The 14,754-nt window shown below is 38.2% G+C and overlaps 1 protein-coding gene across 1 annotated transcript in view; it reads right to left on the bottom strand.

Moving 5' to 3' along the window:
* Positions 1 to 14,754, bottom strand: part of LOC100550182 (thyroglobulin) — a 66,089-nt gene that overhangs the window by 18,737 nt on the left and 32,598 nt on the right. Inside the window, exons 4-6 of the mRNA XM_019614394.2 lie at positions 6,945 to 7,109; positions 6,062 to 6,229; positions 1,334 to 1,388 (exon numbers count right to left, since the gene is read on the bottom strand). Of these exons, the coding sequence (XP_019469939.1) occupies positions 1,334 to 1,388; positions 6,062 to 6,229; positions 6,945 to 7,109 (388 nt within the window). The remainder of the gene's footprint in view (positions 1 to 1,333; positions 1,389 to 6,061; positions 6,230 to 6,944; positions 7,110 to 14,754) is intronic.

Here is a 14,754-nt window from a genome sequence, read left to right as displayed (position 1 = left end):
TTGGTAGAACTTATTTCAGCTTAAACAGAGCAACGTCCTGAAAAAAAACAAAAAAACACAACTCCTTTCTACAAAGAACACCTTGCAGGTGCGTGCTTGCTGAAATTTAGTACTAGAGTGCCAGAGAAAAAGATCTAATAAACCACCTACATTATTTTGGGCAGCTAGTCTGAAGCAAAATATAAGGGTATTTGCCCAGTCCAGTTACCAGAGATGCTTTATTGAATATATTATTTCGATGGCCTGCAGCTGGTTTTCATCATGCAGCTAGAAGGTCTTTCCACAACCCTACACAGAAAGTACAGAAGGAATAATTACTTTTCAACAGATTCACAGAAATGAAAGATGGAAAATTAGTCTCCCACTGCTGAGGCCTAGGCCTGTCTTTACTGACATGCTTTAAAGCTTTGTGCAGTTTGATTAAATGACTTTACAAGGGAGTTCACTAGCAAATATCCCAAGGTCTAAAAAGATCTTGGCAATTTTCCTTGTATTTGTAATAAATTCTTCTTTTGCTAGACTTTGGCCCATGCAAACTGAAAAGAATCATGTGGTGCCAGTTTTAGTAACATGGCTGTAATCCAAAAAAGATCAGCAACAGACAGATGACACGTCATTTCATCTGCACAAATGCCGCATATGAAACTGCATAGTGCACTTGTCTGCAAAATCATTGACTTTGCATACAGCATGGACACATATATTTTTTTCTGCAAGAAATGGAAATTATCACTAAAGAGCTGACGGCAAATCCACAAAATTCAGAATCAAGCTTTTCATTGGCTTTGGTAGAATTCAAGTCAAGTCTCCAATATCCAGTGGAAACACTGCTGCTGTCTAAATAGGAATCTCTCATTTGGTGACTGAGATTGCAGGATTTGGCTAACAGTTGTGAAAAAAACATACTTTCCTGTGTCGATGCAGAGTCAAAGCTCTTAAGCATAAAGTAAATTTAATCATCTTTCCTGCTTCTATTCTATTTCATAGAGTCACAGAACCATTTGAGTTGAAAGGACCCTTAAAGGTCATGTAGCTCCCCTGCAATGAGCAAGGACATTTACAGCTCAAAGCCCTGTCCAGACTGACCTTGAACATCTCCAGGGATGGGGCATCCAGCCTCTGGGCAACCTGTTCCAGTGCCTCATGACCTTTATCCTACAAACATTTTCCTTATATCCAATCTAAATCTCCCCTCTTAGTTTGAAACCATTTGCTCTGGGAACTGATCATTCACTGCCTCATCAACTATTAGGCCTCAAACGTCATGGTTCAAAACCACAGAGAATGAGGTGGATCATCATGCAATGCATGGTTAAGCTGAGGAACAACTTGCCATGAGGTGCTGTGGATATCAGAACTGATGGTGAAGATGAAATCTCGTGAAGAAACTAATGGAAAAGTAAAACATCAGTTGACAGTTAGAAAATACAGAGACCAATTCTGATTAGGATGTCTTTAAGCTACGAAGTACTGTGGGTTCAGAACATTTAGCAAAAGTATCATATTTGCTTATATATTCTTGTAAACATCCATGTCTTAGCCACTGCTGAAAACAGTGTTCTGGGCTAACTGGGCCTTAAATCTGACTCAATGTGGTTGCTTTTAGGTTTTTACTGGGCTTGTGTACTAGTTTCTGTGATCTTCAAAATGCCCTAGAAATTTCTGGTGACCTTTTTCAGCAATCAGTTCTTAACTGAGTGGGATCCATGCGATGTGGTGAGTCAGCTGACAGAAGCAGAACCAAATGAAAACAGAACTGGCATCTGTGAAACATTTTAAGATTCTCATCCCAACCAGCACTAACATTGCACGTTTTGAAATACGATGTTTCAAGAGTTGATTTGGCTACTATAAAATGTAATTTAAATATCTGACTTTAACATGATAACACCAATCAAAACAATATAGTCAAAACCCATAAAACATTAAAAAGACAAAGTATCTTAATCGTTCAGAATTTGTTTGACCAGTTTTCCATGTCCACAAAATATTCCCCTTTAGAAATTATATGGCCAAGGAACAATTTTCAAGTAGCAGTAGATACAACAGCTGCTACTTGATTAGAAGAAACAGCTGCACATTATGTAAAATAATTTTTTTTCAGGGGAGCCTCTGAAGTGGTACAAACTGACCTCTGAGTTGTTGTGAAGTTTTCAATATTTTTTTAATAAATAGGTAAGAAAATAATTAAAGACAGCAGGCGCATTGCTTTCCACTGCTCTGGTGATGCAAAGCAATCATAAACATTGCCTAAATAATGAGCTAAAAATACTAACTGTTCTTGCTGCAGTATGGCTTCTAGAGCATTTGAGCGAGTCTGGTCTGGTATTTCATTTAAAAAGAAAGTGTTGCAGTTGGTAAACAAATATTTACATCTTCCACGGGCAAAATGTAATTTTCTGAGAAACTGGAGTAGTGATAATGCTAACAGACTGTACAGAGATGCTCGGTTTAAATGTCTTTTGATAAACTTAATCACAAAAGATGCTGAAAGACCCTGCCAGCTATTCAGCAGTGTTTCAATTATTCCAGATGGCTGCAAGATGAAATAAAGAGCTTATATCAGCCCATTCTCCTCACTGATGGCATTTATCAGAACACTGCTCACCAGGTCATTGCAGCTAATACACACTTATCTGCCATCTGTTGCATGTAGCTGGATGTCTTTACCCATGAAGAAATTAACTGACTGTATTACAGTGTAGGATGGAAGATCTGCTCTGCTTAGGTTCCGTTGCTGACATGGGGTAAATAGACTATACTTCTATTTATTCACTCTCCTATGTCCTGGTTCTGAGGATAAGTAGCCAAATAAATGGGAAGGAAAGAAAACATGCAAAGTGCATTCTTAGTTTTCCAAATAAAAAGAAAGTCAACAGTTCTTGCAACGAGGAGATTAAGCAGCAGGCACAGAATATACGGAGGACATCAACAGGGCTGTAATGACTTACACACAATATGCAGACTAACCACAGAGACACATCAGCATGAGTAAATTTAATGCCAGTAGGAACTGTTGGATCCTATCACCTGAACATCTCATATAGCATAGGAAACAATTTTGCCCATAAGGGAATTGAAATAAACATTTTTAGAGGTTTCTGCTCAGCTGTTCTGATCTATGACTGTTTGCAGCTAATATCCCTGAAGGTCTGTCATGGGAATTGTGATAACGGATTCAGAGTTAACTGCTCCATATGCCACATAATAGTGCATTATGGTGCCACTTGCTGTTCCCTAAACAAGCCCTGCTTTGTTTCTCACTTATACTCAACCATCAGATGGCTGCATTGGAGATGAGTACGCAGTGCTCCAGGAAGTGGTAAATCTGTCTGAGTTCACATGAATAAGCATTCAGGTGAATGCCATAAAACGGTCACTACCATGGGCAAGATATTGAGCATGAATGTCTGATATAGACATCATCAAGAGATTTCAGCTTTTAATGGTAAACAAACAGAAATGTTTTGCTAGCATAGACCTGGTTTCTTGTGTGCTTTCTGTCATTCTCTTTCATTTTTAATAATAAAGGTCTGAACAGTCATAAGTATAGTCTTATAGCAGAAGTACAGAGACAATCAACACAGCCAAATTTCAGTAAGCCCCCACAGAACAACATAGTACAAACTGTGTTTACCATGTTCAGGTCTAGTTGCAGTCTAGAGGCTTTGGTCTCACTTGTTGGCTGCTTCTTTACTGTTTCTTTAGAAACTTTAGAGTTTCTGAAACTTTCATATGAAGCTTCAGTCTGAGGTGATAAGCTTGTCTTCCTTACATCTAAAATGGCTAAAATTGTCTCCTCACCAGCTACAGTATTAAAGCATCGGTGCAAAGGAAGGACTTTTCCCATTTTGTATATTGCTACAGTACCCTTTAGCTGTGCTGTTCATTTGCCCAAATTAATACATGGTTCTTTTCATTACAGAGTTGGAGCACATTCACAATCACAGGTGGATTTTCTCACTGTTACAATATTGATTGATAAGAAAGGGTTACTTTACCTTAGGAGGTTCTGCCCCCTCTGTAGAATAGCTGAAGTAACTTAGTTCCTAGTTTGTCTCTGACTACAACAATGCCTTGTTTCTCTACATTGAGTTCAGTGCTCTACCCACCAGCCATGCCCACCCACCTTCCTTAGCATATATCAGTAAAAATAACTTTGAGTCTTCCCAGAGAGATCTAAGTCAAAAATACCTCAAGGGAAGCTTTCAAATTATAGAAGTAGAAGAGTAGTTGCTGTTGTGTTATGTCTCAAATCCTTCTCCTTTTGTTGTGGGAAGAGTAGAGGAGAGTTAACACAGATCAAGGATCACTATGTCATTAGGACAGAGGAAACAAAGCACCAACAGTAACAACCACCACCTGCATTAATTTCTTTCACTGTGGTTAAATGTGTCTGTGGCCTACTCAGGATTTTATCATCTGACTTTGGTTGCAACTCCTTAGGTGCTTAAATAGCTCAGTGATTGAGGCAGTGTTAGCATTTGCTAGAAATTAATGAAGTGTGTGGATAAGGGAAAAATGAGGTGGCTTTAACATTACAGCATGTCTTTAGGTACACAATCTGAAGATAGATAGGAAAACAGACTACTCAGAGCACTCAACTCCTTAAAACCTGTTGACATAGGAAGGTAGAAATAGGAAAATGTGGATTAAAAGAAAAATCTCTTCTCGGTAAAAACAAGAAAACAACTCAAGAAAGTCAAAAGGAGAAATCAAAACATAACCAATTATAATGAATATTATGAGTTTTCTGGAGCGGAGATGAAATCTAACTTATAGCAGTAGCACCAAGTGAGATAGATACTATTATAATAACTAATAAGGAAGTTAATTATCTTCCTAAGTAAAGACATTTGAACCCTTTCGTTCTTCTGAACTTCAGTAGTAGGGGATTTTAAAACAGGTTTCTTGGGTTAAGGTAGACACAACCACTTCTTAGGGTATAGTTGTACCAGCTTACTGAGTTCCTTCCAAGCTTATTTTCTGCAAGTCTTTATAAAAAAATTCCAAAGATATCACAGATTTTCTTTTTTAAAGGCAACATTTCATTATCAAACTGTGAGTTTTCATTTCAACCTGACAGTGCTGGCTGTTCATATTTGTGAGTTTCATTAACACAATGATTGATTTGGTGCATCATTTTCAATTCAGCATGGAAATTCATTTGTTTTGCAGTCATATGTGGAAGTACTGGTAAAGGAAAGAATTTCATTTCCTAATTAGAATTTCCTAATTTATCACATGATTGCACTTAGGCTACTGAGGGTTATTCCCTTCTGACAGGGTCCAGATCAGTATCTGCAGCCTCCAGGATCACAACCCACTTACTGTGCCTAACTTCCACTTTTAATTGATTTCAAAAGAGAAGGGCACATGAAATAAAAGCAGAAAACTTCTGACAAAGACTAAAGAAGCAATATCAGCTTTCTTCAAGTGGATCAAAAAGTCTTCATCCAGACTTATTTTATCATTATTTTATCATTAATTCTTAAACAAACATGTCTGTGTGCTGTGCACTACCTGAAAAGGGAAGCTAGGATTGACCTTTTATGAAATCCCCAGTGTTACAGAAAGATTGCAACTTAGTTCTCTTAGATGTTGTTTAAAATAATCCTGTTGATTTTTTAGCATTTTGCAGTGTTTAATTTTAGCAGTGCTAAATGGGAAGTGCTATAGTTCCCACTGTAGAGATGTGCAGCTGAACTAGAAGAGGTAAATACACTGCCTCAAGTGCCAAAGGGTTTACAAGAAGTACAATCTTCCAGGAAGACCTTCATGGCTTTGAGGACTTATGTCCAAAGTACTTCATGGACCCAATTATTTTTTATTTCACCAGTTTATAGCTCAAAATCTGAGCTATAAAAATCAGGCAATTGTTAATGTTAGCCATACCTAGTTCTTATTCAGAAACACCTGTTCAGGAGCATTTATTTCCTATGGGCAATGAAGAAAAAAGGTCACAGAAAAAGGTTGGCATGAAAAAGACTGAATTAACCATGTTCCATTAACCACCAGCAGTGACAAACCTAATAAGAAAAGATTGCTTTATTCTTCCTACCTTAATTGCCTTAGCTCTGCTGATCAGTCCATCTTGCTGAGCACTTCCAATGAGCAGATCTACTTTCTGAAGTCGAGGGCGCTGCAGGGCTTTAGCTAAAGGTTCCTGAAGGTAAACTTCATCTACCACTGGACCCCAGTACTGGAATGGGCCACTTATCGCTAGGAGCTACCAAAAAAACAACAAAAAAAACCCCACAAGAATAGTGCAGTTAAATAGTTTACCTTTTCCATTTTACTTATGCTTTAGAGAACTGAATGGCAGATTCATAGCGAACAAGTGATCTGCAGATATAAGTGCAAACTCACCACTGCAAGAAGCAATGCTTTTACTGACAGTCTTAATAGATGAAGTGAGTTGAACTGGCTTAGAAAATTGATGGTCTTAAAGTCAAAGAAATGCTATTTTTAATCAGAGATTGGATCTCTGCCAGTCCTGACTGGATAATGCATTGCAGTGAATGTTTTTAGCTGTGGATAAAGGATCCATCTCTAGAACTGTATTGCAGCTTTCACAAGATTCCCATTTAAGAAACAGTGTGGATACCATCCCCATTTCCTTTTTCTGCAAAAATGCAATTCTTGAAACTACAGATAAATGTTTCTCCTCTAGAGTAACAATCAAGTGCAGATGAAATGAGAGTGAAAGAGGGCAAAAACTATACTGGGATTAATATTGGAAGAAATGGTCAAAATAGTGTAAAAGTATTTCAATCTAAGGAAGAATTCAAAGGTCAGAAGTGGATGCCACTCCACAAAACAGTCCAGTTCCTCTCTCACAGGGATTCAGCCCAATTTATTTTTTATGCTTCCTCATAACTTTATTTAAATAGAAAATTGTTGTTGATTCCTCTCATAATGGCATACACATTACTACAGTGTACCTTAGTCTGTGCATCGTTGAGGACACGAGCAGGCAACTGGCGGAGGCAGGCTACAATTTCCTCACTGGTCGATGAGGGGCATCCGACATCATCAGCCAGGACTGCTGCTTGGGCTTGAGCTCTCCTCTTTGTGATGATGGATGCTGGAGAAAAAGCTGAACCTCCCTGGAAAAGAAAGACAGCATCAGTCAAGAAATCCTAACAAAACACCCGATCCCCTAGTGCAGGTAAATAAGGTGAGAAGCACAATCTGCAGAGTTGCAGAATGCAGAACACTAGTATTTAAAAATAAGGTGCAGGTTCTAATGATCAAAGCAAGGAGAAAGAGAGGTCTGGCTGTTTCTCAGGTCTGTCACAGTCATTTCAGAAGCCCTCTGAAAAGTCTCTACATTATGTCTACATCTGAGTCACGTCTATGCAATAACTTTCTGAAAATTTTGCTCGAAGGAGACACATTCAAACAGGAGCAGATAAAAAGAATTTGCTGTGAGGCACGTCAGGAAGTGGAGAGCTCATCTGTCAAGAAGACACTAAAGAATTTGGCTTGCTTAAGTTTTAAAAACAAGAACTGAGATGAGGCATTATCTTTATAAATGAACCAATGAAGAAGAGCTACTTACACCTTAAAATGCTAGTATAAAACCAAATGGTCACTGAATACTTGTATTGACCATAAATAAATTTCAGCTAGAAACTATGATCACTAATCCAATAAGAGATGAGGATATAGCAGAGCTGTAAACAGAGGTAGCAGGAACAAAAGCCTAACCATGATTTGAATATTGCAGTAAAAACAGTATTTGGTGCAGTACCATCATTACCAGAACTTAGACCCAGAGCCTTTCTAGTTCCATGCTTGCATTAATTTATTATTTACTCTAGATTATGACCATAGCTTTCACTGACTATGAAATGTACTGATTACTGTGGTGATGTGCAGTGTAAACTTCTCATCTGGTCATAAATATGCTTTCAGACCTTACACTTAGTTTTTAATTCCATTGATTGTTTTCTGTCTCTCAGCATTCCAGAGTAAGCTATGTAAATAGAAAATGAGCTTATGTTCTTTACTTACACTCTGGGAATCATAGAACAGCCTCCGTTGAAAAGGACCACAATGATCATCTAGTTTCAACCCCCTGATATGTGCAGGGTCACCAACCACCAGACCAGGCTGCCCAGAGCCACATCCAGTCTGGCCTTGAATGCCTCCAGGGATGGGGCATCCACAACTTCCTTGGGCAACCTGTTCCACAGCATCACCACCCTCTGAGTGAAAAACTTCCTCCTAATATCTAACCTAAACATCTTTACATCTTAGGCTTATCTTCCAGGACTAATGATTAACGGTGGAAAAACACTAGCTGTTAATTTAAAAATAATTCTTAAATTCAAACTACATAAGATTAACCAGATCCAGAACACATCAAAATCAGAGCACACAGCTAGACCAGTCTTTATCCCAGAGTCTTTTCTGATCTTTCCTATAGCTATGCCAGTAAGGGAAATAATATAATGGCCCAACACTATTGAATAACAAAAACTATTTATTTAAAATGCCAATAAATTAGCATTAATCTGATAAGATTTGACCTAGAATGGAAATGGAATAGCTCTGAAATGGTTCAAATGACTAATTACCAGAGATTTACTGTAACAACTGCTAAAAAGAGCTTCTGTCTTCTAAAAAAAAGCCAAGAGCTGCATGATGTGAAAGACCTTGATCTATTGAACAGATTAAGTTACTTTTTACTGAATTTGCTCAAAGCATAACTATATGACGGAAAAAAGCATAAAAATGAGGACACGTTAAAAAGAAACAGAAAGCAAACAATAAATCCTCAATTAGAAACTGTCTCAAATCTTTCAGCCCAGAGAGCAACCAGAATGTTTTACACTTTGAACAAGCAGATCCACTGGTACATCATTGCTCACAACTGGAGTAACTGGTTTCCAAAAAAGAGGTTATTGTTTGCATACAGAGACAGTGGTTTTATTTCACAGAATGTAATATTTCTAGTGTTACTGCCTTTCTGAAAGGTTCCCCTTTCTTTTTAAGCAATCATAGAAGCAAGCACAGTTATTTATTAGCTTAATACCTGAGTTTCAGGTGGTTGCAGATAAGTAAAGGAAAACGCTATAACTTTATGTCTTAGGGCACTGGAAGTGTCATGTCTGTCCCCAGTTAGGGCAGGACTGAAAATGAAGAGAAAAAACATTACTTGGTCTTATTCCTTCCTTCTGACCACAATTCATCAGCCATGGGCTTTAACCTCACAGGGGACTTGTGGCCTATTTTGTATTTGCAAGGGATGATATTAGCCATCTGCTGACTAGGTGCACTGATTCAATTGATTATAAGAGAGAAAGAAATCTATCCTTGATGAGAGCATCTGTGTATGTGGGTATGTCCCCAGGATGCAGAATTTTTGCCTGGCCTTCAGAAGAGCACATTCATCAGAACTGGGATGGCTGAGACTAGAAAAGGGATAATATTTTTCTCATGTTGGCTTCTCCCAGAAGAGTAGTTTGCTTGATTTTCATGTGGAGGAAGGAACTGCATGCCTTCTTGGCAGAGCAATGAAATTAGAACTAGGTTTGCACAAAAATCATGCATGAACTTTCAAATAGGTCTCAACGTCAATTTCTGAAAGTGCTCAGCATATTTTATGAAGTATCCAATACATCTAAAGCATTCAGGAAAAAAAATCTAGAATTAAAATAAAAAAAATTAGAGGACTTAGTCTTCCCACATTCTGAAGGTGGAAGAAATTACTTATTCAAAGGCTGATTTTGATGGTAAATTGAGCACTGAGTACAGGTAACACACAGAGTCCAAACACAGTGACTAAGCAAAGATTTCTAGTGAGTCCTTGGTTTTGAATACATCTCAAGGACTTTAAAAGCTGTGCAAAATTCCCCTCCTCTCTGATCTCTACAAATGGTGGCTGCCATTGGGCCAAGTACTGAGCCAAATGGTGATTGATAGAAGTTTCCTAAAGGTAATAGAAACAAAGAATCACGGAACGACTTGGGTAAGAAGGGATCCTAAAAATCATCTTGTTCCTACACCCTTATCAGAGATAGGTGGTCACCTAATAGACCAGATTTCCAAAAGCTCTATCCAACCTGTTCTCTCCATGGAGGGAGAACTAAAAGCCTGAGTAGGCCAATCTTCATCTTATAGGACTGGATGCGTATAGGCTAGCACTACACATGGTCCAAGCTTTACAGGTAAGAGAAAATGCCCAAATGTCTGCGAATATGTTTACAGAATGAGGGAGTTCAAGGGGAAGATGACTTGTTTAGAGGATGTTTTCCCTTCTTTGCCTCACTGGTTAGAGCAGGCTTACAAGTTCTACTTATGTTTTTCTTCTATTTCACATGGTAATGTCCGATTTACTTTTTGTATTCAAGAAGCATGTCTTGCATTTGGTATTTGAAATAGATGTGGTATCCAACTACTGTTATTCATATTTAATTTTTATTGGGACTGGACATGGAGGAGCTTGGGACATTATTCAAGCAGTATTTGGAAACAATAGCATTACATGTTCCTCCACTTGGTGCATCTGAAATGCATTTCAGACTCTGAAAACAAGGTTCCTCTTACCACAAAATTTAAGCAACCTAAACCATTCAAGTTTTCTGTTTTTCAAATTCGTCTCACAACTTAGGCTCATTGTATCCTCACCAAAAATAAACCAATCAGAAGCAAATGAGTGACAGCAGAAGCTGGAGACTGCCCAGAATTAAATTTCTTAATTTTCAGCCAGCAGTTTTCACATTAAGCAGAAATATTTTCTAAACGCTGTAACCACATTAGAGGGAGGCTCAAGAAACATAAAATAATGATTGCACTCAGCATTTCTTTTGTTTTCTTTTCCTCTAAAGTCATAATTTCTTGGTGAGATTAGTCCAGTAATAAAGGAGTTGTGAGCTTTCACCCATATTTCCACCAGCATGACAGAATCACGAATCAGGAAAACAAAACTCATGAGATCACCTCAAAAATAACAACAAACACCCTGTTGTCGTTGTTAATCCTCTGATTTTTAACTCTTTAGGAATTCTCATCTATCTATAAACACAAGAACTAAAAAATTACATTTAAGTGAAACAGCTGAGATCTTCATATATACCCACAGTACAGTTCTTTTAAGCAAACCTCTAAACAATATGATTTACTATTACATCATGAAAATTTGTCATCCTGACGCCATGGGGTATTTCCTATCTCAGCATCACTTCTTTTTACAGTTGTCCATATGGACTGACCCACTGTGATCAGAGGAAATTCTAATGACATTTTTGACAACAACCAGACGAAAGCATTCAGTACTGAACTTCTGCAAAGTAGCTGCAGCTATGTTGTGCAATCCCGAACAGCAATATTACACAATCCCTCTACATTCACAGGATTAGAGCGAGCATTGGGAAGTGTTGGGCAGTAATGCCTAGTGTAATAAGTAACAGTGTTGCAAACAGAAGGTAAAGTTTTCAGTGCTATTTAGTTCAGGGACCATCAGATTTGCAAGCATTTCTTCTTTTTTTTTTTTTTTTATATTTAGAAGTTATGTTGGATGGTAGACATTCAGATGCTAAGAAATTTTGCAGCTCACAGTGCTGAGGAATCAAATCAGTATTACATGAAGATGAGTTCTTGTTTTGATGTCAAGTTTTGATCAGCTGAACTGAGGCTCGTCCATCTCACAGACTGCTCTCTTGGGTCATCATAGTTCACAGATCTGCACAGGTGCTATCCTGTCCACTCCAACTCTCCCACCTCTTGTTGAGCACTTCTAACCATTTGTGCTTTGCTTCAGCTATCTCACAATTTAGAGCTCTCAGACAAATAGCATCCCTTGCTATTATTATCTCCAATGAGATAATAAATAAGAATATAAAGACTTACTGTAAAGCTATACCACTGTCTCCAGCTTAAATGGAAAGGACAATTTGCCATACACATCACAAGGCAGCATTTCAATTCCTCATTTATTCTGGAAACTCATGCAAAGTTTTTTCAAAACTGATTCACAGCGGATCTAATGATTAGAAACTTTGCTACAATTAGATACCATCAGCACGGTAAACTCCGGACCTCTCTCCTCTCTTCACATCATCATTTCTTATTTTTCCAGCCTGACTCGAAACTGCAAACCCTGCTTGATGGAGGTTGATCTCTTTGACACGCATACTGCCTTCAAATTAATGCAGTTCTAATAGTTGTAAGGCTGCAAAGTCCTTTTGGAGCAGGCTTTCTATATGCCTAGAGGCTATGGACAATGCAACGTTGGTAACATCACTCAGAAAGTGAGGCTGAAATATATCTAATAGTAACAGTCAAACGGATTAATTGTCCTGATGCTTCTACTTTTCCCAGTATTCATTTGTTAAAGATAGTGTCCCCACAGAGCTAGGGGCTCTGTAGGCACTCACTTCACAGCTAGGTGTATCAGTCACCTGTTTTGACCTCTAGGATGCCTGGGCTCTTCCATTTCCTGACTGCTGATCTCCAGTGCTTCCTATCACTTAAAATAAGGCTCATATTTGGCTAAAATTTTATCTTGCGTAAAGCATCTAAGCTGACTTCAGAGCCACCAAGAAATGGACATCACAATTTTCTCCTCTGCAGCTTGTGCCTGGAAATAATCACCCCATAGACAGAAAATGGCACCTTATTTCTGTTGGAGCATGTCTTCAGTTTCAGTTAATGGCTTCTGTTGCTTTCAGTACCAGATTAAAGAGGCTTTCTGTATCCTGTTTTCTTCTGCAAAACTAAAGTGAGCTACAATAAACTGACCACTGACTCCTCTTTCCAAGATGAATTTAATAATTTCTCTACAAAAGACTTAGAATATTCTCAGAAGTGGTTTTCAATTTAGGGTCTTCTTTTTACTTCTTTTCTCGCAGGGCTGTATTTCTGGATCCTGGGTTTTTCTTTTCTTATATATCTAATTCTGTGTGATGGCAAGAGGCTCATAACACAGGCAGATTGCAGGGCTATGTGTGAAGACATTAATGCTATTTTACCAAGCTTTCAAAGTCTGTCTTAAAGAACCTGGTGGAGCATAAAATTTTGGGACCAACTCAGAGAAACTCTTATCAAAGCTAAATAAGTACTTAGGAAAAAGTTCTGGCAGATTGGTGGGAAATACTAGTGCACAAATTGTGCTGGGAGATCAGCAGGTTCGCTTAGAGGAAATAGGAAAGAGGAAATAAATATTTTTTCCTCCCTAGCCATCTACTACAACTGTGATGTGATTTTCAGATTAAAAGGGAGGAAGGGGAACAGGGAGAGAGTCTCTGTCTTCCATCAAAAATATCTTTTTAAAGATTTTCTTGTTTAGAAAATGATTGATTCTTGCCAAATCCCTCATCCCTGTGATAGGAGCAGCCATGCAAGGGCAACACTCTTCTGTCATGTGACTCACTGAGTTCCTGCTTCAGGCTAGAGACTTGAATAACAGGATATAAGTACTTCTAAGATAATATATAATGCCCCACTAAACTCAAAACTTTATTCCATTTAGATATAAATATTACTTTATCAGTATAATTTAAAATAAGGTAGCTTAACTCACTTAAATGGATAAAGTGGCTCCTACTATCATACAAGGGTAAAAAGCTACCAGAAACAGAAATTAATATGGAAATTGATAAATTTTTTACCTCCCTTCACTATAAACTCATCTGTTCTTATATGAGCATGAAACAAACCACGGATGTGATTTCCAGTGTTTCCAATGGAGCATGTTCTATCAAGCAAATCCAGTTTCCACTCTTTTCTTCTGAGACCAACACCACTTGTCAATGCATCTTGAGATGTAAGTTCATCTCTTGTAAAAGCACAAAGATAATCAGAGCCAGTTAAGGCATGTGTAGGTGAGAAGCATTAGGAAAAGGCAGAGTTCTGCCCAGCCTTTTCCCACCTCCAGCACAGACACTGCCCAAACTCTGCTCTATTGGTAATTCCAGAGACATTATATATCCATTTCGGAGCGCTATTAGGGAAAGTGCATGCCACGTTTCTATGATCTCAGTGGTCTTTTCCAACATTCAAGATTCTATAATTCTGTGATTGATTTGTTTATCAAGTTCTCTAACACTTTCCTGTCCAAGGTGAGGACTGCTAGCACAGCCAATCAAAAAGAACGGACATTCTCCGGTAATTGCCAAACCTCTAATTTTGGCACAGACCTGGGAATTTAAACACTGTCTCCTCGTTCCAATAACTCTTTACACAACAGTTCCCTCACTTGTCCACTTTTAGTTTTCATCATCAAACAGATGAGCATTACAATATGCATCTACTCAGAGCTTCTTGTGTGAAGCAAGAACTCATCTTGGGTGTCCATGTTGGGTTTCTTGGGTTTGTGTTTGTTCTAATTTACCACACAAAATAACTTCTACGAGTTTTTGAAAGCATATCTAGACCATAAAAGCAAACCTTAATATGTCACTCTTTTTCATTCATTCCTGCATTACTATGTGCCTGAGTGGCTTTAGACAGATCAATGAACAGGTAAGTATCCTGATTTCCCCATCTAAGTCACTGAGATGAAAAAGGTCCTGTGGCTCCTGCTTGGCTTTACACAACTGATGTGAAAGTGTGCTTCACATACAGGCTTTTAGTGCGTGTCCGATGCTGAGCTTCAAGTATTCGCAGACAGAGGCATTTCAAGGTGCAGAGTAAAGAATAGTGCAAACCTTGGATTCCCATTCAGGCTCAATAAGAGTGAGAGACAAACTTTAGTGCCTTTACCTGTCTGTCCAAAAAAAAAAACACAACAACATAGGAAAAAGA

This window comes from Meleagris gallopavo, chromosome 3, assembly GCF_000146605.3.
Source record: "Meleagris gallopavo isolate NT-WF06-2002-E0010 breed Aviagen turkey brand Nicholas breeding stock chromosome 3, Turkey_5.1, whole genome shotgun sequence".
NCBI classification, from domain to species: Eukaryota; Metazoa; Chordata; class Aves; order Galliformes; family Phasianidae; genus Meleagris; species Meleagris gallopavo.
Note: the sequence above shows the minus strand (reverse complement) of the source record. Positions and strands in the feature narration are given on the sequence as shown.